The following is a 27,305-nucleotide window of genomic DNA, read 5'->3' as shown; positions in this document are numbered from 1 at the left end:
ATGAAGTGCTTCATTTTTAAAGTTTTAAGCACACATAGGTTCTCTGGCTTCCCACAATCACATTAAACGTTTTGAGGTTTACATTTTTTACAGTAATCTGTGTTGTTTTGGATCATTTTGTTTCTCTCTCTCTCTCTCTCTTTTTACACTAATCCGTGCTTACAGCAATATATGTGCCACTTTGAACACAACATGTTGTATTTGACATTCAGACTGAAAGGTTAATGTCATGTTACTAAACAACACAGAGGGACGTTTCCTTTGCCACGTTTATTATGGAAATAATACTGTATTAAAAATAAGTAACAACATGTCGAGGGAAACTATAGTGCAATCATAAACACAAACAGTTAAATCAAGCTTTATTTACAGGATATTTACAGATTTTCAGCTACCAAGGTCGCCACAGGCTTTGCTGAACGTTCGCGCCTTCATTTATGTCGCTGGAGCCTTTTTTAGTACTATTTTGTGTAGGAGCCGCAAAAAGAACAGCCTGTTTGGCTTCAGTGGAGCGGAATGCTTCTTCTGCTGGTGGAAAAGAAGACGTGCTTGCATCATGGACTTTCAAAGTTTTCGTTCTGGTCGTTTTTCTCTCCTCGGTTCCGGATGCGGATGGAGAAAGTTTCTGCGCCCCACTCTGAGTGTCAGTTTGCTTCAGACCGCTGTCCATGGTGCTGAAGATTTCCGCTCTTCTCCGAGAGCGAGAGAGTTTATTGGAAAGCTGCGATAACATCCAGCGGTCGTTCGCGTTTAGATTATCTGTCATCAGCAAGTACTGGTTGACATTGGTTAGACATCTGCGGAAGCCACTTTGGTAGTCGGAAACGTCGAAAGCAGACGCTGCGCCTTAAATCATGAAAAAGGCATCTCAAGGTCAGAGACATTCAAATTCTGCATAAAGTTGTGTTGTCAAAAATACACGAATATGTCTTCAAGAATGAAGTCATAACTCACAAATTTGAATTTTTTGGAGGTTCTTCACATGTTTCACGGTGAGCTCCAAGATGTCAGCCTTTTCCAGTTTGCGCTTTCGAATCTGAGAAAAGAGATTACACATTACTTAAACTTTTTTCGTAAAAGAAATGCTAGCTCATCAAAAGTAGCAACCCAAATTGTTCCAGCTCTAAAGTTGTGGTTCTCATACTTACACTGCTGCTGTAGTAGCTCTCCAGGAGACATTTTAACTGGTCCAGACACTGGTTTATGCGCGCTCTTCGCTTTTTTTCCATGAGTGGTTTGGACACCTGTAAAGCACGCGTAAAGTCAACAACCCATGCTTCGATAATTCGTAGTAATTGTGAGGAATTTGCCGTTTATTAAGTTCCCTTTAACAAGTTCTTTTACACACCTTGTTTCCAGCAGTGGGTTTGACTCTCTCGATGCAGTCTGTCGTCGCCACCATTCTCTTAGTCCGTTTTGATTTCCTTGAAGTTAACCTTTTTCTCTCTCTGGCCCACGGACGAGGGGGTTTATCCTGAGTGGATTTATATAGAGACACCCACTTAACATGTCAATGCAAACAGGCCCGCCTCTGTCTCTCGCGCTCAAATGGGCAACACTGGCAGCTAGTTGGCTTGGCAGCCCACACTAACTATAGAATCAGACTCTAATTATTTGAAAATCTATTTTTTATGCTGCTCCATGGTTAATAACTGAGTATAAATGTATTTCGCCTTGATCCAAACTCACACAGCCTGGAAGTATTTTTTAAATTATCTGGTTCATATTTTTATTCCTTCAGGTCCTCAGGTTCGTGCAGGGCACAGAGGAATAACCAGACTGGAGTTTAACGGGAAAACAGACTTATAGCTCTAGATCTAGTTATAGAGTCTATGCAATCTACTGCTTCATATGTTGTGCAGTGTCTACCCGGTGTCTAATAATCAACTTGTGTGGCAAAGTAGCGTAAAAATAGTAAACATAATGATAATGGTTTTGCTTGGTATGCAGCATGGACACTATTGACTCCTGTATTCAGTCTTTGTGCGTGAGTTTCACGCCACCAGGTTGAAGGCAGCACCGTGGAAATTCACGTCGTGTCTCCACAACATTCCAATTTTCCGGTGACCGCTGATAGTAAAACCTCTGCACCTGCAACATCTTATTAGATCAGCCAGACTGCTTTTTAAAGGCAAACAGTGCAGGTATTTTAATATATATTTATATATAGACTATACACGATAAACGCCCTAGATGCTGGAACAAAAAAAGCAGACGAGGTTCCAAGTGCCTTGAGGACACTTTTACACTTTTAGCATTCTTTCGCTATTGTGCGTCAGCACTTTTTGTCTTCATACCAGCCTCAGTGAGGCACCGAGGAGAATCGCGGGCCGCCCCTTGTCCTTGCTCCCTCGCTTCCCGATTTTCCACACTTTCCGCTGAAAGGAACTGAGCCTTGGGAAAGTCATAGCAGCTGAAACAATGTATTGACCATAGGATCACCGCAGTCCACTGGGCATTTTGTGCTCAAACTGACCATCTGAAAATAGGAAAAAAGGGATGAATCATCTTACCAAGCTGTGTAACAGAACTATCGGCCGGGATCTCAGAATAACGCAATAATAAAATAATATCAGCAAAATGTTCACTAAGCTTTTTTTAGTATGAAAACATCATAAATTACTTCCTTTATTCCTTAGTTTTTGTATATGTAATTGGCATGTTGTGTAAAAAAAGAATAAATGTTGTCTTTAATAAGGCCGAGAGACTTTTTATAGTCTTTACTTAACAAAAAAAGTTTTATGCACAAGCAAAATTCTCATATTTACTATTATTATTATTATTATTATTATTATTATTATTATTATTATTATTATTATTATTAGTAGTAGTAGTAGTAGTAGTAGTAGTATAGTCCACACTGTGATAATTTTTCTTTCAGTCAATTAAAATAACATTTGGTGTTATTTCTTTTATATAAAACTATAAACACAACATGCCACATGTTGTTGTTCTGACAGCACGACAAAATACAAAAACTGCTAGTTGATTCATTCCCTAGCAGTGGGTGATACTTTAAACGAGGGCACGTGGTGTGGCCCACAGGAACTCTGCACCCCGTAAGAATTTTTTTGAAGCACCCATTGAAAACAAACAAAGCAAAGCAAAACAAAAAATGCAGACTCAGTAAAAACTGATTAACAAAACGGTGTTCATTTTTAACTGATATTATAAAACACGCATGAGATATGAAAGTTAAAGGGTTGTGGGATCGAAGTGGGACTAAGTAAACAAGGGCTTATGGCGCACTGGATTTTATCGCTGTCGTTTTAAGGTAAACGGGCTCAGGTGTATGCAGTTCATTCAGTAGATGTATGGAGCTGGTTGCGCACTTCAGTAAAGTTTATTTGAGAGACACGCGACACAGTAGAGAAAACCTGTCTCACACTGCCCCTGTTCTCCTGCTTGATCCTGTGTACAATGCCTGTGTTGAAATGAGTGAGGCCCTGCTAAAGGAGGGGCATATTTGTATTCAGTCTATAGAGGCCGAGAATGAAAAGAGGCCAAATTTTAGCGGTGTTCCACTGATCTTTTCTTTTGCTCTGATTTGTAACTACAGTGTGCATGAAAAGACTCCTTTCAGTTATAAACTGAATCAACACTAGTTCCCTCTTCATCCTGCTATGAAATGGTAATCAGTCAACTTCTACAATGTCCCTGCTATAACCCTTTTACCAACCGGACATTTAATTTAATTTAACGGGCTTCTGAAATCCAAGGCTGATCTTAAATTTATTGCCTTCGCAGAACTAAACCACAGCCGTGAAGTCCCTCAGTCGAATGAATTGAATTGGCAGAGTTGTGTCAGGAGTAACTAATTGAGTAAAAACCGAAAAATTGTGGGACACAGTTCTGGTGTTATGCTTCAGCGTATAATCGGTATGAAACTTGGCCGAAATGCTCTGGGTGTAAGTGGGCCTTCTGATGCCTTTTGTCCAATATCCGTCACATTATCTGCTTTTTCACGCTTGGTTTTTACACAGGACCGTGGAGGGCTGATTTCAGCGTGGAGTCATTGCATCAAAACACTCGCCTGTCTTGTTATTCTGTGTCACAGAGGAGCGATTTCCCCACTGATTACTCGGTGTAATTTCAATTAGTGTTGGATTTTTCGTTAGGACAAAGGAATAAAAAAAAAAAGAAACAACAGAAACAAAACTAGATTTCCAAAATGAAAACAGGCTTGTTTCTGAAGTGGCGGAATGCAATCAGGCTTTGAAACTGTTTTCCTCCAAAACCGCCTCACCTCTGTCATAAGTTCTTACGGCATCATCTACCCATGAGAATAGCGCAGCGAGAAACTTGTGTCCTCAACGGGCATCATAATACAAGTGCTATTAAATGACAAGTTAAGTGTATGTTTTTAAAAAGGACAGGTCCTTCGCTCCACTTTTACTTTTCAGCCTCAGGCCATTCATTAACGCGATTGGACCTTTGTCATGGATTCCTGCCGGAGGGGACCTGACAAAGATGCGGTAATAATTGGACTATTGGGGAACTTGTTAACAACAATTAGTGAGGTAATTATATAATTACTGCAATAACTGTTTTCTTCCTAAAGGGAAAGTGATGCATTTGCAAGCCAATAGGCTTGTGCCTAACAGTAGGCTACATGGGTAGAAATACAGAGGTCACCTTCATGTTAGGAAACGTCAGAGTAAAATAGTTTATTTTAAAAAGTAATTAAAAACTATAGTTTTAGAGCAACATTTATGTTATATAGAAGCTATAAAGGAATGCTTATTTACGTGATGCAAGTGAAGTGTATTTAGATATATATAACAGGCCAAGAAAAAAGTAAAAACAGCAGAAATGAAATCTTTAGTATTATAATTAAATCCACTTTAGCCCGTGTTATGGAAATACATTGCAGGTTATAGCCACTCCTCATGCCTCGCAGACCTGTTAAAATATGCAAACTTGGGCCCAAAAGTTGGCTCACCGTGAGCGGAGCAAATCGATGTACCGCCTCCCATTCAGATGGACCCGAGGCAGTACTGGTGCACCCAAAAGGCTAATTGTTGAGCAGCAAGGCCACAGTAAAGAGAGCAGGTACACGAACAGGTGCACTGCAAAAGTAATATTGGAAATATTGACAGGATTTTCTGAAAAGCCACGCGACGGACCTGTTGGCAAAGCTCTGATCACACATCAAATGAAAACGGCATCATGAATTTCTATAGACTGCTCCTCGGGTTATTTAAAGACTTCTTACTTTGGTTTGGCAACATAATGGCCTGTGTTTGCTTGTGTGTGCCGGGGTTACCGCATGAAAAGGACAGAGGTGCACATTAACATCGCTTAAGGTTTTCTCAAGGGCCGAAATGAACTGACTGGAAAGTAACTTTATAACTCGCTGGAGGATGAAACCTTTGTTGGGCTCTGTTGTGAAAGACACAAGAGCCTGACAAAAGGAGGGCGCCTTTGTTAATAAACACTAAAGCGCAAGGGTATTGATGTGCCTTGAATTGCAAAACATCTGCCATTTACTCTGAACGACTAGAGCGAAATTTAAATGAAAATAACCAAGCAGCCTTTAGCACGGCTACAGACACCGCGTCTGTAGCCGTGCGTAAAACAACAGTCATATGAGCAACTTGGAAAACCCCCCTTTTTGTTTTTCAGGTTTAAAAAACATCAAACCTTCCTTTGTCAGTGTGGCCAGATGGATCAACACACGACGCCCTCTTTAACTGTAATAGTGCAATACTTTTTTTTTCTTTGCAGACGTTTAATCTAGTCTAAGTTCAACTCACAGTGTCTTACTTTAATGTTGACAGGTCCCTATAATGATAGAGGCTTGCTGGTGTGACTGCTTGTTGTGAGTAGAAAGACCACTGTGAATAGAGCTGCACGGACAGGTGCAAAAGTATTTCAGATGCTTAAGGGACTTTCTGAAAAGCCACGAGCTATTATGAAAGTTGTAGGCTCTGGTCAAATAACAGAAGACACAGATTTCCTCGGGATATTTAAAGGCTTATTAAAGACTCTTACTTTGGTTGGATACACTAAATTACGTGTTAATATTTAACAAAAGACCAGAACAAAAAACGAAACGAAACACAACCCCCCCCCCCCCCCCCCCCAAAAAAAAAAACCAAACAAACAAAAAAAGCAACCCAGCGATGAGACAGTTAAAGGCTTTGTGTTAAGGATGTGCAGACTGAAAAATTGCTCAAGTGCAGTCATTTAATTAGCCGTTAGCACTTTTAAACTTAGATTTAAAAGTTTCACTAATATTCCAGTTTAACTGTTCCTAAACACAATAAGGAATTATTAGCCCTTAACACTGAACTAATGGAAGCTATATGTTAATCTAAACTCGTGGTATGGACTCTGACCTTCGAGTGATCTGTGTCTTTCGATTAAAAAAAGGTATATAACGTTTAAGGAAAATCCCATATGGACACCAAATGCAAATTGCCTCCATTAAAATGTGTTTTGTTTTTCGCGTTTGGGGGGGGGGACCAGTTGCTGACCAACTTTTTTTCCCCATGGTTTTCTCTTTATCTGGGCAAAGTGGAAAATTGAAAGGTACAAGTGAAAAGGCGTGGGGCGTTACCCTGATTTTCCTCGCTCTATATTTTGTCAGACAGAAATGTGTGCCCCCTTAGCTGAACCAACTTTTTTTAAGGAAAGAAATTCATTCAATGCGAGGCTAATCCAAGTTTAAATTGTTAAATAGAAAAAAACTGTTGGAGTCTGTTGTAAGTTGCAGATAGTCATATCACATTGGAAGCATAGGCTCATTTCACCCCAGTTAAATTGCTGAAGTTGGTAATCACACTGAAATTCTGCATAACATCGTGTGTGGCGAATGTAACTCTGAAATCAGTAAGAAATTGTCAATTTGCTGGTGTCAGCGTATAGCCCTCCAAACGCGCCATATGCCATGCTAAGTGGCACCATTCACCAATTCGTTCCTACTTTCACGGTCCATCCTCCCCTTTTCCCTGCCAGGAAGCTGAATGGCCACAACAAAATGGCAATTTACCCTCTCGAATTGCTGCATACCCCCTGCGGGGAAGGCTCTTTCCGTTTCACTTTGCGGGGCATCCCAATCCTACTAAGCGTCACGACGTGAAACTTTGACTTTCAAATGGAAAGAGAAATGTTTGACCATCAGTGCTGTCAGCGCTGTCTCAATAGTTTGTGTCTGGCTATAAATTTGACGGGACATCAAAGAAGAGAGTAACAAAACGAGGTTGGAAAAGAGGCCAAACAGCAAAAGTACACGTAACTAAATTAAGGAATATGAAGGGAAACGTTTGATCTCTGATCCAATAATAGCCTACAAAGAAAAACGAGTGAAGATCCTTGCATGTGATCATCTTTAAGATCACCAATAAACGCACACACAAAATTTTTTATGTTCTGTAGGCATAAAATGCATCCAAATGAAATATATATCTCCCCTAAAAATGAACCATGTTCATCGATGTCAGTAAGGATAAGCGAAGACAATAAGGTTTGTATTTCTTTAATTTAGTTTGTCAATATAACTTCACTATGAAGGCTATGCCTGCCAGCTATCAGTTTTACTCACGTTTACTGAATACCCGAACACCTATGGAAAAATCAAGCTGCTGGTATTCATTTAGCTCTTACTTTTAACTTACCACCCACCTGAACCATGCTGCTGAATAATCGAGAGTTAGTGGTTTAATTCACACCTGGACAGCCCGTCTCAGAGATGTCTGATAGGTTTTTGAATGCATTGGGCCTATTTTTAAAATTAAATTGAAATAAAAGTATGTTCACAAAATGACGGTCAGTCACAGACTGGAAGTTATTCATAGTCGATGTAAAGCGGTGGTAAGTGTATAAATTCACAAGCTCAATTTGCCCAGAAGCCTGTATTCACTATCCAATTTTTGACAGTTCTTCACTGTAACATGTACAATTCTTTTCATAGTGCAATACAAAACTGCATATTTTTCACCAGAGTTTGGCTTTGCACTGGCAACGTTGAAGTACAGTATGGTTGAACCAATGGCCTGCTTGTAGGCACACTGTGAAGTGATGCCACCAAGTGGTCACATTTGTGTTACAGCAACCAAAAAAGAAAATAGGAAAACATCTTATTTCATGTTTTTTTAATCACTGATTTTTACACAGCTGTTCATGAAAATATCAGAATTAGTACAGAATTCATTCATGTGTATATTTACTTCATGCTTCAAAGTGATGGAAATGCATATAACTTTAAAAGATTTTGAAAACTATACATCCATTCTTTAACATGATATACATAAACAGAAACCATAACCCCCAAATAGTTAATTTAATCTTGTGCCAGAATCCTACATAGCTGACTACAGATATGAGTTATGTGAAAGCTCTTTAGAATATAAAGCACATTTCTAAAAATAAAATTGTTTGCTTTAAGTAACTCAAGCATGATTTACATATATTTCAAAGAGGATTTGACATTAGAGCATTGAACTAAAAAAGATCCATCTATGACTTCTCTATCTGAAGTGATTGATACATTTCCTGAAGTGAGCTACTGGCTAATTGTTTTGGTATAATTTTGAATGAGACCTTGGAAGTACTGCTGTGTGTTTTTGTGGGGTTGAAAAAGAATGATGAAACATTTTGGGAGGAAATACCAAAACAGAAAAGAGTACAGGCTGGAAAGTACAGCCAGGGCACTAAGAAGCTGTATGTACTTCCCACGGTAAAGCATGCACTCTGTGGCGAAGATGATCCAAGTGAGGATCAGCAGGAGGAGGCAGAAGGTTATTGCTTTGGCCTCATTGTAGTTTTTAGGAAGGTTTTTGCCCATGTATGAGAAAATAAAGCAAAGAGTGCATATTGATGACAGTAAAATCACAGAAGCTGTAGATGCTTGTAGACTGATGTCACAGCTGAGTATGATTTTGTCAGGGTACCAGGATGTTTCATTATAGGGGCTTGGAGGTTTACAAGAATAGCCAATAACGAGGAAGATTGCTTGAATGACAAATGCAACAACAATGACCAGCCACTGTCCGTTATATTTTACCCACCAACTGTGGAGCTTGGGGATCTTGGCTGCTATTTTAAAAATGCAAACAATCTGAAAAGAGCGCACAACAAAACATGCTAGACAAATAGTGTAGAATAAGAGAAATGGTAAGTATCTCAAAGTACAAAGAGGGACTGTCGGCTTACCAAAATGAAAGAATACACTAAGATTACTCAGACTTAGACAGCCTAAAATTAAGAAGCACATTGGTCCACCAGCAGATCTGACGACAGGTGTGTTGTAGTTGACTGAAAAGAGAACAGACATGGCTAACGTCATGCCCACAAATGCACAGGCCGCTACGAAGACCAATGTAGCCACAATATCTGTGGCTGATATGTACTCCACAGCCCGCAGATTACATGATGTACTTCCCTCTTCAGACCATTCGATGTCCTTACACTTGAGGCAGGTGTATGGACTCTCTGTTTTACAAGAGACAATAAACCATATTAATAGATTTATATTTGAAAATGTTCAGTTTTTGATCAAATTTGTTTGCATTATTCATAGCTTCATTACACCCAAAATAACTGTAATAACTGAAAAAACTGCATCAATACTATTGAGGAGACAGTGGTCCATTTAGTTTTTAAGGATCAAGGTGAATCTTTAAAACCACGTGAAATAAAAGTATAGTTATCTTTATGGGAAGAAACAAAGTACTAAAAACATTGTTACGGCACTTCTGTAGAATTTAGATATCTGTACTTTACTCTTTACTTTAGTATTCATTTTTCTAACAGCTTTTTACTCCCTACATTTTAACACAATTGTCTGTGCTATTCATTAGATTTTCAGAACAGGCTTGTTACTTCGGATTTTATGCATTTAAGGTAAGTTTCTCCCCCCAACATTGAGTGCCTTCCAACTGATTTGAGCTTAAATGGAGCTTATTGAAATAACAGAAGAAAGAGGCAAAAAACACATAATATATAATTTATGTATACTGTTTTGTATGATTTATATCATTATACTCAGGGGTTAAAGTAGGACAGAATGATGCATTCTTTATTTGTTTTTTGGTCCAGATGTCTGTAAGTTGTGGTCGCAGTTAGTGCTATATGATAGTACAAATTCAGGTATCAATCCAATACCACGTAAGTACCGGACCGGTATTGCTGATTCCAATACTGATACTGATACTTACAGCGTATTTAGGGGGGGAGAACAACGTCATGATTTACTTATTTTCCACAACAATGAGTTAACATAAGAAAGCAGTTTTTTAGAGATCTGAAATGTAAATGTGCTTGTCTTTAAAGCTTTTTGAGTCAACTTCTGTTGATTAAATGTACTATATTGATGAGACCCTACAACAGATTTTAGTGTTTCCCAACCTGCCACACTTTAATTCCTGACTGTGCTCTTTCTTCTTAGGTGTGAAAAAGTTTGTATTTCCATTTACTAAATAAAAAAATATATTATATTAATACTTTTTATTAATACTTGTGCCTTTTCACTTTTATGTGAGCAAAAGAAGTTAAATCAGTACTTTGTTTTTTTAATCAAAGTTTTTTTTAACACATACTGTATATCTAAACTTGTACTTAAAGAAAGTATGTACTTTTGCCATGATGAACCTGTATATTTAGTCACGTTGCAAACCATTACCCGTAATGTTGACGTAAGTTCCATTTGCACAGATTTCACAGTCGAAGCAGCATTCATAGATTCCATTTCGCTTTTTTATATATCCTGCAGGACATTCTGGGGAACATAAGGAAGTAGGTACCTGTACAAGACATATATTTAGCACATAAAATAAGTAAAAAAAAAAAAAAAAGCATTTCTGAAGGGTAGCAACAGATTGGGGAGAAAAACCAACACAAAAAAGATGCTTTATATACAACAACAAATGCCAAAAAACCCCTGAAAAAAATAAAATAAAAACAAAGGATCTTTGATAGTGTGTTTTGACTTTGGTTGGTGCTGTTAAATCATCTTGAGACAAACAAACAAACAAACATTTTTCATATATTATGTTTAACTAAATGTTGTATTAATAACAACAACAACAATAAAAACTTACTTCTCCATTGGTGTGCCATTCAATTTTGCTATCATCCACGAAGAAATGCACTTCTGAATTAAACTGATAAAATCCAATCTCCTGTGCATCACCACTGTTATTCCAGAAAACTACTGAATAGGATCCTTGCTTTAGATTTCCGTTGCCATCAAACTGAATACTATTATTTACAAGTGTAAAATTTGACTTCCTCAGCTCTGCTAGAACCTGATGTGTGCAGAAAAAATTACACAACCATTAATTCTTTGTATTTAAAAGAAAAAAAAAATCATATATTGATGATATAGATAGTAGACCTAAACTTTTTCACAATATGAAGTGACAAGTTCTACAACTATTGAAAAAGAGTTTGGTTTCAGAATTACAACAATACGTCATCTCAGTTTCAAACCACTTGCAGGCTATTGTTAAAAGATGGAATTCAACACAGTAGAAGGCAATTCCCTGTTCTAACTGCTTAGAAGCATAGAGAGTACTTTCTGTCAGTAATGACTTGGTAATATTTAGGTAATTTGGTAACAAGAAAGTAATAATATAGAAGTATCAAGTTATTATCAGTATCATAAAGTTCATTAGCAAATCATTATCCAAGAAACCAGTTGGTAGAAGTATATAGTTTATTATAGCATATAATATGATACAATGTATTAATATGGTGGTAGTAATATGATAACCTGTGCATTTAAATAAAAAAAAGAAAAGAAACACTTGTTGTAGTAAACTCGTAAAATATAATAAGGTAATATTGGTCAGTGCTTCAAGACTCTGGGACATATTTATCCTATTATAATGGTAAAACTAATCCTACATTGGTCCTCAGTATTTTTATTTGTTTCAAGATGAAAATGCAAAGACTGTGTTTTAATGTTGTGGCCTATTACCTGGAAGCATGTGGTATTAACCAGAAATCAGGGATGCAAAATGCAAGACCGCCAGTTTCTAACTACTGGCATATTATTGACATATTAGAAAAAAAAAACCTCCAGGAAGTGTCATGACTACCTGGAAACATGTGCAGTAGTTTCTACATTATAACCTGGATTCAGGAGTGCAAAAAAACCCTGGTTGTTAAAGTGTGTTTAACTGGAAAATGAAGCATATATAATCAAAGGAGCTTGCAAAGAAAAGTGTCTGGACTTCTTTAAGTTGCTTGAAGACGTTTCACCTCTCATCCGAGAAGCTTCTTCAGTTCTAAGGTCAAATGGTGGGGAATCCCAGATTTAAACCTAGTGGGAGTGTCCCCCAACAGAGGGACAAAAGGACCCCCTGATGATCCTCTAATTGCCTGAGCCAGTTTCACACCTCTGCTCAGGCGATTAGAGGATCATCAGGGGGGTCCTTTTGTCCAATAACTTGTACTGTATTATAGTACATTATTACCACCTTTACATAACATTATTAGACAGTTCTCAGGATGATTAAAAAAAGGCTTGTATACTTACAATGTAGGGGTACACTGTGATATTGCTATCACATTTGTCAGCTCCACATCGTAAGGTATTGTGTAAGGCATGAGCAATGGCATATATGGCAGAGTAAATTGCAAAAGAGTATGATGGGTCTGCAGCAAAGATATCCTCAGGATTCATGCAACTACAGTTACATTTCTGATTGCAAAATGTGTCTTGCTCTGCATATTTACAATGAAGTTGGGCTTTGGAAGAATGCAAAAAATCACTAAAACCAGGTATTGTCACTACTGGCTCAGCTACTCCAAGTACGGTTCCAATGTTTTTGATTCCTTTCATTTTGGGGAGTTTTTTGTTCAAGGCCCATGCATCCCCTGCTATCCACACCTTATTTGTCACATTCAGTAGCATTGCTGACTCAATGAGAGGTTCAACATTGTTTTCTAGAGCAAAAACAATAATGACATTTATCTGTTTTGCCTCCATCTGTTTGAACGTTTGAGTGTAATTGGTGCTGTCACTCAGGCCTTTGGAATATGGTAGGCAGATCTCAGTATCCTTTATCCTCTGAGTGAACAAATCCAGACCATCATTACCATAATCATCATCACTGTTAAGGAAAGCAACCCAGCGCCAGTTGAATTTTTGCAAAATTCTTACAATCACATCTATCATATTTAAATTGGAAGGCAATGTACGCAGGAACGATGGATATTTTGCCTTATTTGAGAACACAGAAGTAGAAGTTGCATAATTAACCTGTTAAATAGAAAATAATAGAGAATTTGATCATTTTCAGGTACAATAAATAATGACAAAAAGAAGTCATAATCTTTCTATAAAACTGTTTTTGTCATATTATTTGTTAACAACTTACCATAGGAACAAGATTTACCATGAATAGCGGGGCTACGGTCAGGGATTGAGTGCTTGTGAAAGGACCGACCACAGCTATTACTTTAGACAGAACACTTTGTTTGTCACTCCAAGGTTGTATTGAACCATTAGCTGAGATTAATTTCAAAACACCTGGAAAATTCTGCGTATCTGAGCAGTGGTCAAATATGTCATAGCCAAGAGATACATTTGGCAGTAAATTGGTAGAGTTATTAACTTGCTCTACAGAAAATCTTATCATCTGAAATCTCCGATAATTTGAGAATGTGAGTGGTTTACTGAGGACAAGAAGACAAGAGAACAGGATTAACCATAAAAATCTGAAATATTGCTTAAAAGCTTCGTATTTCTGTAGTTTTGTTATTATTACATAAATTCAATTGAACAAGGACACAGATCAGATTAAATTCTATACTACGTAGTTGGACTTTGTAAAGGCATCCAACTAGATTTATCATAAAACTTACGTGGTGCAGTCGAGAGCTTCTGGTCTTTCATGATACACAGAGCCAGTGTCGTCATGAATGTGAAAAAGTCCACCTATCAAATAATCCCCTTCCAGCTGAAACTCTGACGCTGGGACAGTATGTTGAGTGCAGACATGTAGAAATGCTCCTAGCAGACAGAAAGATTCTAAAAAATGTTTCATTGCTGAAGCTCTTTCTTAGTGTTCTGTTGTGCACTCTACCAAAATGTGCCTCTGCCTTTAGTGAGTTATGATACAGTGATGACTGTCCCCTCCCGTCATCATTTACATGCACATGGTGATGCTATAAATGGTTGAATGAACTTTCACAAATCAGTATGCAAAAGCATCCAAGCTGCTGTTTGTGCACAAAGTTGAACAACCATCACAAGCAAATTAGTGTAATGCTTCTATCTGGAATAACTCAATTAATCATTTCCTTCCTTTAGACATTATAACACATTTACTTTAGATTTTATTTGACTCCGTGACAGATATGAGGTCTTTAAAATATCTTTGTCTTCTTTGGGCGCAACCAAAGCTAGAATTCTGAAATGCTGGCATAAATACTGGCATAAAACGTTTGGGCCTTGATTTAAAAGCCCTTTGGCTGGTTTTATGTTTTTAAATCATGTTACACTATCACAAAATCATTACATCCACCGTCAAACTATTTATTCGTATTTGTAGATATTTATTAAAATGACTGAAGCACACTAATGCTAACTACAAGCTGCTCTTTCCACTGCAGAAAATGTGCCAAAATGCATTTGTCCTTTGGAAGAAATGTGTACTTCAACTAAGATTGCACTAGGTCAGAGCAACAAAAGACAGAAAAACAACAACTCACCCCTTGATCATTACCAAACAGTAAGTGACCACATCCTCTTACAAATGATCCCTGTATAATTTAACATGTAACCACACAGGCCATTCAAAATTTACAATCACTCAGCAGATGTAAGTGGTGAATGACAAGAACCCTAACCCAAATTTGAAGGTAACTCCCTGTTTGAAGGGCAGAACTTTCTGGTTAATATTAAGAGATAGGTCTCATCTGGTGAGACTGTGGGCTGATAAACAAAAAATGTGTTTCAACTATAACTCTGCATTAAGACCAAATGCAACAAAATATTACAGATAAACTTGCTTTAACTAGCAATAGTCAGTAGTTTGAAACACTTTCATATAGAATCAGTTATATGCTAATGGTTAAAGTCATTAGGCATAATAACAGTCATCTGTTTGTTTGTACTTTAATCCCAAAACATTTTCTTTACTTTATAATTAAAAGTGCATCTATTGCAGTTACGTTAGGTTTTGTATTATTATTATTATTATTATTATTATTATTATTATTATTATTATCACAGTTTCCTTCACCAAAACATTGCTTTGGTGAAGGAGACCCTGTCTTTAATGATAAAACATAGGTATGATGCTGTATATGCTGAGTCTGAAGGTGTGCCCATGAATATAAAAATCCCTCCATGGTACACAAATGCCTATGACTTTTTTTACTCTCCACCTTTGGCGAATTATACACACACGTGTAAAATGCCATTAGTTGGAAGGAAGATATCCTTCACAGCCACTGTATTCAAATATGGTGGAGGAACATCGGAACATACAGCAAACCCACTCCTATGTATTTTTAAAAGATACATTTTATGTTTATGAGAATGCATCAGTTTGTTGGAAGACGTAATTACACACTATATCTATGAATACATTATGCTTTTTTTCCTAATAAATAATGCCAAAAAATGACCTTTAATGTAAAGCCTTGTTGTTAAAGCATCCAGTGCTTCTATCAGTGCACTGTGACATCATGACATCAAGAACACTGGACATTTAAACCTGTTTCCTTCTGACATGCAACATTGTCAATAAACAGTTTGCCAGAATATGATATTAGAGGTGAGATAACATAAAATTACATTATTACTTCTAAATAATAGAATTGAAATTTAAGGATGCTTGAGTACCCTTAAAAAGTGTCTAAACAAGCAGCAGAGCAGTGCTTTTGTATAAATGCTAGGTAAGTTTGCTAGAACGGGCGATTAATGATGGAAACCCCACAATTTATCATGAAAAGAGGCATTTTAGAAATCCACATTGTAATAAAGATGCAGCTACAGGTACTTGGACTAAATTCAGAACAATGAATGATAGTATACAAGGATGTTTTTAGTGAGATGTTGTATTACTATACTATACTCTAGGGCACAGGTGTCGAACTCCAGGCCTTGAGGGCTGGTGTCCTGGATCCAACACAGCTGATTTAAATGGCTAAATTACCTCCTCAATGTGCCTTGCAGTTCTACAGAAGTCTGGTAATGAACTAATCATTTGATTCAGGTGTGTTGACCCAGGATGTTATCTAAAACCTGTAGGACACCGGCCCTCGTGGCCTGGAGTTCGACACCCCTGCTCTAGGGGGTACAGAACATCACTGAAAAATGTAAATAAACATCTCATGTCTTATCTACATGATCACTGATTTGTCTGTACCTTGCTTAAACAAGTTGCCTGTTGGGAAAACAAAGAGAGCACAATAACAAAGGGAAAATTACAAAACAACATTTTGCAGTTGGACAGAATTGGCTTCCAAACTTGATGTGTTGATAAATAAATTAAGTCTGGAGAATTCACGACTTGTCTAGTAATGGTTAAACTTTATTGGGTTTTGCTTATTAATTAAGCGCAATATGAGTGAAAAGCACTAGTACTGCTACTACTACAGAAAAACCTAAGAAAACCTATCCATTCAAGAAAAGTTTACATTTTATACAGTACACATAATTGCTTTCTTGTGAATAAGATGAGAGAATTGATACCACTCTCCTACGGCTTTGTTGAGAACAAGGTTCTATTCAGAACCAATTGATCGTAAAGCCCAGGAACAAGGTAAAAAACCAGATTATCTTGGTCCAAAGGAAAATATATATTTATGTAATTACATTGTAAACAGGTATTAATTAATTAATTGTCTTATCTCATTTAGAGATAATTTCATTTAGAGCAACATAAGTGTAAGTAAGACTGGTAACTTTTGAGAGAACATCTTCTCATTCATTTTCATCTAACTCTTGTCACAAAAATCCATAAGCATATTTACCAAAAGAGAACTCCTGATCTAAATAAGAAAATTACTTAAAAGCAACATTTTAGCAGAAGGTCCTGAGTACATTAGTTTTTCTGCCTGTGGAGACACAAAATTATTAGAGGCAGCTATTGGCTAATTGTTTTGGTATAATTTTGAATGAGACTTTGGAAGTACTTAGGTGTGTTTCGGTGTGGCTGAAAAATTATGATGTAACATTTTGGGAGGAAGTACCACAACAGAAAGCAGTAGAGGCTGGAGAGTACAGCCAGAGCATTAAACATTAGGATGAATTTCCCACGGTAAAGCATATATTGTGTGACAAAAACAATCCAGGTTAAGATCAGCAGGAGGAGACAAAAAGTTATTGCTTTGGCCTCATTGTAATTTTTTGGTAGGTCTTTTCCCATGTAGGAGAAAGCAAAGCAAAGAGAGCACAACAATAAAGGTAAAATCACAGAGCAAGATATTGCTTTAGGATTAATTTCACAATCAAGTAGGATTTTGTCTGGGTACCAAACTTTGTTTTGGTAGGGTTTGGGTGCAGCATATGAATAGCTAATAAGAAGCAAGAAAGCCTCAGTGATAAATGCCACAGTGATGACTAGGTGCTGTCCATGATATTTCATCCACCAACTGTGGAGTTTGGGTATCTGGGCTGCTATTTTGAAAATACAAACAATTTGAAAAGAGCGCACAACAAAACATGCTAAACAAATAGTGTAGAATAACAGAAATGGCAAGTATCTTAATACACAGAAAGCAACTGTTGGCTTGCCAAAGTAAAAAAATACACTAAGACTAGACAGACTGAGACAGCCTAAAATTAGGAAGCACATTGGTCCCCCAGCAGATTTGACAACAGGTGTGTTATAGTTAACAACAAAGAGAACAGACAAGGATAATGTCATGCCCACTAAGGCCCAGGCACCGACCATGATCAGTATAGCCCAGTTGTCTGTAAATGGCATATACTCCACTACACGCAGATCACATGAAATACTTCCTTTTTTAGACCATTGTGTGTCTTTGCAGTTGATGCAGTTGTAGCGATCTTCTGTTTAGACAACAAAAGGACAGACCATCATTAAACTGATTTTTGAAAAAGAAAATGCTGCAGGTAACTTATGATACATGAAACTCTTAAAATAATTTACCTGTGATGTTGATATAGGTTCCATTTGGACATATTTCACAGTTAAAACAGCATTTGTGGATTCCAGTTTGCTTTTGTACATATCCAACAGGACATTCTGCTGAACATAATGAAGTAGGTACCTGTTCAAGGATATTATTTTGTAAAATATACAGACAACAGGAAAAGGACTGCAGCCACAGTTTTTAAAATTTAGGGCCGCTCACTAAATACTAACAACCACCATCTGTTTATTTACTCGATAGTATGTTTTGCCCTGAATAACTACACTAGTGTGTCTTTATGTAAAAATGTATCATTTGAAAGGAAAAAAGATACAAAAAACGATGATTTGATTACTTTATACTGTCTAAAGTGTTGATATACTGTATGAAAAGATTCAAAAACACAACTTACATCTCCATCTGTGTACCATTTAATCATGGTGTTGTTGATGAAGAATTGAAGAGATGGATAAAAGCTGTAAAAGCCAATCTCCTGTGCATCTCCAGTCTGATTCCAGAAAACTACTGAGTATGATCCAGACTTGAAATCTCCATTCTCATCAAATTGAATATTCTGGTTTAAAAGTGTAAAGTTTGACTTCTGCAACTCTTCTAAAACCTGTTGTAGGCATAAAGAGGTAACTGTAACAGGATATTCACACTTATTACTTAGGCTGTTGAAATATCCCAGAGAAAGGAGAAACTGCAGAATGGTGAAACCTTTTACAGAAAGGGTACATTTTAAGGATTTTGAGGACACAAGAAGTAGGAGGTAATGGCTGGATGGATGCATTTTAAGAGAGACGTAAGGTTTGATACTATGCCTATGCCCTCCACTTGATCAGGTACTCTGCTGGAATAATAATCTAGCCAAAGGAGTCCAGACTTTAACATGATTGGTGCAGTATGGGGTGATCTTGACAGAGAATAGAACAAAATGCAGCTGCAATGTCCTTCAAGAAGCCTGGAGAACTATTTCTGATGTTACTTCTGATACTGACGTTTAAGCTCAATAAACTTAGAGATAGAGAGGGTGGCATCTTATTCTAGTTTACCCACCTTATATACCTTGCTCTATGCAGTGTGTGATCACAAAAAAGATAGGAAGGATCAGTATTTTAAAATGTTTAGACACACATAGAGGTTACAGTTGTCAGTAAGATGAAACACATAATCTCTTGAGTACTGTTTGCACACTTACCATATATGGGAACAGGGTAATCTTATCACTGCATTTACCATCTCCACATTGCAAGGCATTGTGTAAACCGTGAGCAATGGCATACACAGCTGAATAAACAGTAAATGAATAAGACGCATCTGCTGAAATGATATCCTCTGGTGTCACGTAGCTGCAGTTGCAAGCCTGATTACAAAACCCAGTTTGTGCTTCATTTTTAAAAAACGTCTGTCTTTTGGTAGAGTAGATAAAATTATTGAAGCCAGGTACTGTCTCTACTGGCTGAGACACACCTAGTACAGTTCCAATGTTTCTGATTCCTTTCATCTTGGAAAGCCTTTTGTTAATGGACCAGGTGTCACATGCTATCCACACTTTATTTCTGAAATTCACTTGTACTGCTGTCTCAACAAGAGCTTCTGAAGTCGCTTCTGGAGCAAAAACAATGACAACATGTATTTTTTGTGCTTCTATCTGTTCGAATATTTGGGAGTAGTTTGTATTGTCATTGAGAGCATTCGTATAAGCTAGGAAGATGTCAGTACCGTCGATCTTCTTTATAAAAAGATCTAGGCCATCACGACCATAATCATTGTCACTGTTTAGGAAAGCAACCCAGCGCCAATTGAAGTGCACTATGATCTTAACAATGACTTCAATCATCCCGTCATTGGAGTGCACTGTCCGTAGGAAGGAAGGAAATTTTATTTTATTTGATAGGCGAGAGCTGCCAACTCCATAACTGACCTGTCGAGAGAGTAATGGAGACATTTTTACTATTTCTCGTCATATATTCACAACTTTAGGTGAACTTCATTTTAGTTTATAATTCTAACTTACCATAGGAATGAGATCTGTCATGAAGAGCGGGGCTATAGTCAGGGCATCTGTGCTTGTAAAAGGGCCAACCACTGCCATCACTCTGGAAAAATTCTTGAGTGGTTCAAACCAAGGTTGAATCAGGCCATTTACTGAGATAAGATTTAAAATTCCTGGGAAGTTCTTTGTATCTGAGCAGTGGTCAAATATTTCATACCCAAGGGACACATTTGGCAGTATGTAGGTAGAGTTATTAATTTGTTCCACAGCAAATCTCATCATCTGAAACCTCCGATAGTCTGAGAGACTGAATGGTTGACTGTTGACAGAGAAAGAGAGTAAAAGCTTTTAAACGAAACATAAAAATTGTTCACAGCTGACTTAATGTAGTTACATGTAAATGTGCTACTAAGTTACACTCAGTGACTTAGTTTAGGTGAAGTTATATAATGTAAGGTGTGTCATTTGGTACTTTTAGAGTTCCACATATCAAGATTTGGTTAGAAAGCTTACCTGGAACAGTCAATGGCCTGTGGTTTTGTTTGATAAATACCGCCATGGGCATAATGAATATTAAAAAGTCCACCAATCAAATAATCTCCATCCAGATGGAAGTCTGTGGCTGACATTGTGCATTTAGTCAAAGTATGTAAAAAAGTTCCCAGCAGATACAGAGAAGTAAGAAAATGCCTCATAGTTACCATTTGCCAGTCTGATCTGGCATCTAATGAGATTACACTGTGCTTATAAGAAGCAATGCACTACTTGTATGAGCAAGTTACCACTATTTATTTCCATGAGCTTAATGATGCATGGCTGTTGATATCGTACATACGTACTTGTTAATGGTTGGAAGACAATTCACAAATTAGTATGCAAAACACATTCAAGTTGCTAAGTGCCTTTGATGACTGGATAGTAACTGAAATGCCCCCAGCTGTGGATAAATGATGCATTCTTTTAACTTGCACTTGATTATATGTTACCAAAAATGATTTATTAAAAAAAATGTATCCAATGCAGAAACCCATTGTCATAATGCCTGAAAACTGCATGATAAAACTTAAGCCAAGAATCCTTGGAGAAGCTTGATAAATACTGGCAGCACACTGGTTAGAATAAATTTTCAAAAGAATGTAATAATACCACTGTCTTTAACAATCCCTAATGGCTCATACTACATGTAAATATGTTCATAGTTGTAAAAGTTTTTTGATTAGGGGTTTGCAAGAAAGTGGCAAAATATACTTTTTGTTAGAGACTGATAAAGCATTATATATATTATTGCTTTCTCTTATGATACAATTATTATTTTATATTATATACAGTTATTTATTATTACACTTTTTTCAGCTAAACCATAAAGGCACCGTAAATTTACTTGCAGATCTCTAAAAGAGAGCAGCATAGGAAAAGTGACAGTTAGTAAGACAAAGTAAATCAGAGAACTAATTAAGTGAATAGACACATTATTACAACCTTTCAACAGTCTTAAGTGATGAGTTTTCTTTAATGTAGGTTTTGCTTAAGGGAAAACCCATGTACGACGGTATACAAGTACTGATTTGGCTGGAAAATAATATGGGGTTACAAGCATATGCATACATGCAAACTGTATTAATAATTCGAGGATGTATCTTTGGGTTATGCCTAAATGATACATCCTGTTGCATAAACATCCTGTTTTGCATGACCTAACCTTTGACCAAACAGGACATTGGTGAGATCATTTGCACACACTACACTGTGAATAACAATGACAAGTGGCCAGGCATAAGCTACGGTTTCAACATAGTATTCATCATAAAACTGATTATTTTTAGAAAATATATATCCTAATATCATGTGTGTTCTTCTCGTGTTTTGTGTACAGGTATTTTTATGCCCCTATGGGTCACCTGCAATTCAATTCAATTTGATGAAAAATGTAAATGTTATCTGTATCAAATATTTCTTTAAAATATGCATAAAGAAAATAATTTTATATGGAGTCCTGCGCACATGTGGTCAGATTTGTATGACAACAGTAACCAAATAGCTGAGCAGAAAATGAAGCCCGCTACACAACTGAGTTTAATTGAATGAAATTTACTGTTATTAAACTGCAGTACATTTTGATGTTAAAATGTTTAAGACAATAAAATTAAAAATATCACTGAATTTTATTAGCCTTTTAATTAATATATAATCTTGTAAGATTTCAAAGTGTTTGTATATTTAAGAACATGATCTACAGTGAAATTAACAAAAGTACAAGTTCCATGAGGGAAATATTGTTATTTAGTAGCTTGAAATACAATTGCTTCTTAACATATATAGATGTGTGACTGTGAAATCAAAATGATATTTCCAATGTTTTTGAACCTAAAATTGTTTTATACAGATTTATTTCACAACAACCATAAAACCATATATTACATATTATTACATACAAGAATTTTTTTCAGAAGAGATTCTGGCAAACCGTCAGATGTCTCAGGAGGGGAAAGCGGTGCTCTACCTGCACTGTGTATAGTGCTGGCGGAGCGCTGCTGATGTCGACTGAGAAAATTGTCAGGCGGTGGAAGGAATACTTCGAGGACCTCCTTAATCCCACTGACACGTCTTCCGAGGAGGAAGCAGAGTCTGGGGATGAGGGGAATGACCCGCCAATTTCCGGGGGCGAGGTCACTGAGGCAGTTAAACAACTCCTTGGTGGCAGAGCCCCTGGTGTTGATGAGGTCCGCCCCGAGTTCCTGAAGGCTCTGGACGTTGTAGGGCTGTCCTGGTTGACACGCCTCTGCAATGTTGCGTGGAGATCAGGGGCAGTACCTGTGGACTGGCAGACCGGGGTGGTGGTCCCCATCTTTAAGAAAGGGGACCGGAGGGTGTGTTCCAACTACAGGGGGATCACACTCCTCAGCCTCCCTGGGAAAGTCTATGCCAGGGTGCTGGAAAGGAGAGTTCGTCCGTTAGTCGAACCTCGGATACAGGAGGAACAATGCGGTTTTCGTTCTGGTCGCGGAACACTGGACCAGCTCTTTATCCTCTCCAGGATACTTGAGGGTGCATGGGAGTTTGCCCAACCAGTCTACATGTGTTTTGTGGACTTGGAGAAGGCATTCGACCGTGTCCCTCGGGGTGTCCTGTGGGAGGTGTTGCGGGAATATGGGGTGTCTGGCCCATTGCTACGGGCCATTCGATCCCTATACAACCGTTGCAAGAGCTTGGTTCGCATTGCCGGCAATAAGTCGGACTCGTTCCCGGTGGGTGATGGGCTTCGCCAGGGCTGCCCTTTGTCTCCGGTTCTGTTCATAATTTTTATGGACAGGATTTCTAGGCGCAGCCAAGTGGCGGAAGGCTTTCGCTTTGGTGGCCTCAGAATCTCATCTCTGATTTTTGCAGATGATGTGGTTCTGTTGGCTTCATCGGGTGAAGGCCTCCAGCTCGCACTGGAACGGTTCGCAGCCGAGTGTGAAGCAGCGGGAATGAGGATCAGCACCTCCAAATCTGAGGCCATGGTTCTCAGCCGGAAAAGGGTGGAGTGCCCACTCCGGGTCGGGGATGAGTTCCTGCCCCAAGTGGAGGAGTTCAAGTATCTCTGGGTCTTGTTTGCGAGTGATGGGAGAAGGGAGCCGGAGATCGACAGACGGATTGGGGCTGCAGCTGCAGTAATGCGGACGCTGCACCGGTCCGTCGTGGTGAAGAGGGAGCTGAGTGTAAAAGCGAAGCTCTCAATTTACCGGTCGATCTACGTCCCTACCCTCACCTATGGCCACGAGCTGTGGGTAGTGACCGAAAGAACGAGATCGCGGATACAAGCGGCAGAAATGAGCTTCCTCCGAAGGGTGGCTGGCCTCTCCCTTAGAGATAGAGTTCGGCCATCCGGGAGGGGCTCAGAGTAGAGCAGCTGCTGCTCCACATCGAAAGGAGCCAGCTGAGGTGGTTCGGGCATCTGACAAGGATGCCCCCTGGGGGCCTCCTGGGTGAGGTGTTCCAGGCATGTCCCACCGGGAGGAGGCCCCGGGGCAGACCCAGGACACGCTGGAGAGATTATATCTCTCGGCTGGCCTGGGAACGCCTTGGTATTCCCCCGGACAAGCTGGAGGAGGTGGCTGGGGAGAGGGAGGTCTGGGCCTCTTTGCTTAGGCTGCTGCCCCCGCGACCCGGCCCCGGACATAGCGGATGAAGATGGATGGATGGATGGAATTTTTTTCATTTTTTCATTTTATTGTTCCATGAAACAATCAGCTATATGTCAGAAAAGATTTCCAGTATTTCTGTTCAACTGTATAAGTGCATTGCATATAAATACATTTCTCAGTAAAACAATTACACACAATTTACAAGGTTATCTATCTATCTATCTATCTATCTATCTATCTATCTATCTATCTATCTATCTAGATGGATAGAGCTATTGGCCTGATGAATATTAAAAAGTCCACCTATCAAATAATCTCCTTCTCGCTGAAACTCAGAATCTGGCACAGTGCATTGATCAAAGCCATGTAGAAAAGACCCCAGTGCACACAGATAAGCAAGAATATTCTTCATTCTTAAAGAGGTTTTTGCCAAATTACTGTGAACTATAACAGAATTTGACTGTCAGGCTTATGCCCGATATATAAGCAAATGCTTGCTCTTATCCGATGAAATACCATTTCCTCTTTTTCTACTTTAGTATACAAGTGGCTGCAGTATTTGCATAAACAAATGCTACCAAGACTTAGAACACAACTTAAAAATAGCATAACTGCACCACTTATATTAAACCAGTATTCAAGAAGAACTTTTGGAAAACTGCTTAAAGAAAATTAACTGTTGCTATTGAAGTATTTTGTCAAGCATGGAAAAACATATGAAGTCACTCTTTTTAATGTATTTAGATGCCATTATTACAGACATGTAAGCCATGTCATTTTACAGTGTTACAAAACGATGTGATGAGTTTAATGTTAACACGATGTCAAGAGAGAAATCACACAGATTTAATGTCATTTTTTTCATCACTAGTTGGCATTTAATGTAGAGAGATGTGAGAAATTATTCACATTAGAATTTTCACATCTTTAAATTTTAATGGTACACCAACAGCTTTACATGCACATAATTGTTTGGATTTTATAATTACAGTACAACTGTTTGTAATACACTATATTACCAAAAGTATTCAATTGTTAAAAAAATTCCAATAAACACACTCCTTAATCTTCTAAATGTTTTATTTCATTAAAGAAGGGTCTTAAGTGTAAATTCTGCCACAAAGTGGTGAGATGGCTCACCCCTCCTCTTCATATCTGGCACAATGACTGTAGAAAACATCTGGCAGAGGAAAGAGAGGACATACTACTTGTCATCCATCTCATCAGTTATCTGTGGTTTTCATATTAATAATGTGAAGGTGGTTGCTTGGCAGGCGGGAGTAGGACCTAAATGCAGGATTCAGAAACATGAGGGGTAGATTAAAGATGGATTTACTGAACTAAAAAAAAGGTCAAAATAAAATAAATAGCAAACCAGGAAAATCTAATCTCGGATACATTGGAGAAAACATATTGTGAAGGAGGACACAACTATGAGGGATGACACGAACAAAGGGAGACTCAGGCAATATATACATACTAGGTAATTAGGAAGATAGGAAACGCCAGGGAACACAACTGAACATCACACATAAGATATGACACCATCAAAATAAAACAGGAAGTAAAATGCACACACCATGACAAGGTGAATTAGTAATAAAATATAATTGACATACTACGTTAAGGTAAAACTTGATCAGTAGTGAATACTCTTTTTCCCAGATAGCAACAGACTCTGGGCAGCCCACCCCACTGGCCCTCAGGATCCACCTGCCTATGGACAGGGCACCATTAAACAGTGATCCCTTGTGAACCCACAGCAGGTCTGGTCAGCGAAGGAGGCTTTTTGAAATTTTCATTTTAAAATTTACTGGCTGGGGTGGTACTTCTGTACTGTACACTGTACTGTAAACTGTCGTGTCAAATATGCTTCCTTTATGGAGTTACCTTTTCATTGAAAGTAATAATGAAGGTAACTGCTTTGTCCGAGTTTTTATTCAGAAATGTGAGATTGTGGCAAGTAAAGTTGGTTTATAACAAATTAGCTACTGGCATATTGGGTCATATAAGGGCCTGTCTCACCTTTGCACACTGCCTGGTTAAAATAATGTCAAATAATGTAAATACAGTTTTAACTGTGCTTCAGCCAGCTGTGTATTTCAAATGTTGTGTGAACTGTCTGGGATAAAATATGAACGTCCACTGAAGGAGTTGTTTTGTAAAGTCAGATGGCGTCTTTCTTCAATGTCTACTGCGCATCTAGTGTGGTTGTCCGTCAGACCTTCGTGTACCAGCTATTTATAGTTCAAATGTGGTTGTTGTGGATGTCTTTTCAATGTCAAACTTACACTCATTTTAGAGATTGGAGGATATGTTTTCTATAGGCTACCATTTAATTTTTTCATCACTTTGTTAACACCTTTAAATGTGTCTCCAGTTGTCATCTGCGGCTGAAACAAATCAAATGAAGCAATTGGAAAATGATCTGGAACAGTACACCACCTTGTGAAATGGGACTAGATCACAGAGGTGGGACCAAGTCATTGTTTTGCAAGTCTCAAGTAAGTCTCAAGTCTTTATCCTCAAGTCTCAAGTCAAGTCTCAAGTAATGTCAGGCAAGTCAGAGTCGAGTCTCAAGTCACTGGTGTAAAAGTCCAAGTAAAGTCACAAGTCTGAAATTTTGAATTTCAAGTCCTTTCGAGTCTTTAAAAAAAAAACCGAAAAAAAGCATGTTGCAGTTATGCTAAATGTAAATATTAGACCATGTAATTTTTAAATCTGTGTTTTTCTCAACACATGACAAAATAGTGAATATACACAAATTGTGAAATTGCACCTCTTTTGTAGGTTGTAGGACCGGCTTTAAAATCGCATGACAAAAATATCATACATCATACATAAGTAAATGATTTTTTTTTTTTTTAAATATCATTTTAAAAAAAACTGCATCACCAACGTAGCCTGGAAAACATTTGCTAGTTAGATGAAGTTAGATGAAGTCAGCTATCTCATCGTAGCATATTTATATGCATATTTATACGCTTCTTGGAGTGAGTGCATACACTCATGAAGTTTAGTAACTTCCGGTCACTGCAACAAGCCCAGGTACAGTTTACCGACGGATGGGTACGGGACCTTGAAATGCACCGTGTAGAAAGTAAAGACCATCGTACGTATCA

The 27,305-nt window shown here is 38.0% G+C and overlaps 4 protein-coding genes across 4 annotated transcripts; all 4 read right to left on the bottom strand.

Moving 5' to 3' along the window:
- Positions 1 to 251: 251 nt before the first annotated feature.
- her3 (hairy-related 3) lies at positions 252 to 1,486 on the bottom strand. The gene is made up of 4 exons (XM_080898934.1): positions 1,349 to 1,486; positions 1,149 to 1,244; positions 955 to 1,036; positions 252 to 846 (listed from the first exon to the last, which is right to left on the bottom strand). Exons 1-4 carry the CDS (start codon positions 1,400 to 1,402, stop codon positions 392 to 394), a joined length of 687 nt encoding a protein of 228 aa, XP_080755060.1. The 5' UTR covers positions 1,403 to 1,486; the 3' UTR covers positions 252 to 391.
- Positions 1,487 to 8,506: 7,020 nt separating this feature from the next.
- Positions 8,507 to 11,933, bottom strand: LOC308406602 (taste receptor type 1 member 1-like; the record flags this gene model as incomplete). Its single annotated transcript, XM_080897682.1, has 2 exons — positions 8,507 to 9,435; positions 11,924 to 11,933. 2 exons carry the CDS (start codon positions 11,931 to 11,933, stop codon positions 8,507 to 8,509), a joined length of 939 nt encoding a protein of 312 aa, XP_080753808.1.
- Positions 11,934 to 12,460: 527 nt separating this feature from the next.
- On the bottom strand, positions 12,461 to 14,096 carry LOC308406601 (taste receptor type 1 member 1-like; the record flags this gene model as incomplete). Its single annotated transcript, XM_080897681.1, has 4 exons — positions 12,461 to 13,210; positions 13,329 to 13,626; positions 13,816 to 13,924; positions 14,072 to 14,096. The coding sequence occupies 4 exons, from the start codon at positions 14,094 to 14,096 to the stop codon at positions 12,461 to 12,463; spliced, it is 1,182 nt and encodes a 393-aa protein (XP_080753807.1).
- Positions 14,097 to 17,048: 2,952 nt separating this feature from the next.
- Positions 17,049 to 20,688, bottom strand: LOC308406600 (taste receptor type 1 member 2-like; the record flags this gene model as incomplete). The annotated part of the gene is made up of 6 exons (XM_080897680.1): positions 17,049 to 17,977; positions 18,078 to 18,198; positions 18,473 to 18,679; positions 19,262 to 19,987; positions 20,081 to 20,378; positions 20,573 to 20,688. The coding sequence occupies 6 exons, from the start codon at positions 20,686 to 20,688 to the stop codon at positions 17,049 to 17,051; spliced, it is 2,397 nt and encodes a 798-aa protein (XP_080753806.1).
- Between the last annotated feature and the right edge of the window lie 6,617 nt (positions 20,689 to 27,305).

Source organism: Rhamphochromis sp. 'chilingali' (genome assembly GCF_963969265.1).
Source record: "Rhamphochromis sp. 'chilingali' genome assembly, chromosome: 12".
In the NCBI taxonomy this organism is placed as follows: domain Eukaryota; kingdom Metazoa; phylum Chordata; class Actinopteri; order Cichliformes; family Cichlidae; genus Rhamphochromis; species Rhamphochromis sp. 'chilingali'.
The sequence above is the reverse complement of the archived record's forward strand: the minus strand, read 5'-3'. Positions and strand labels throughout refer to the sequence as shown.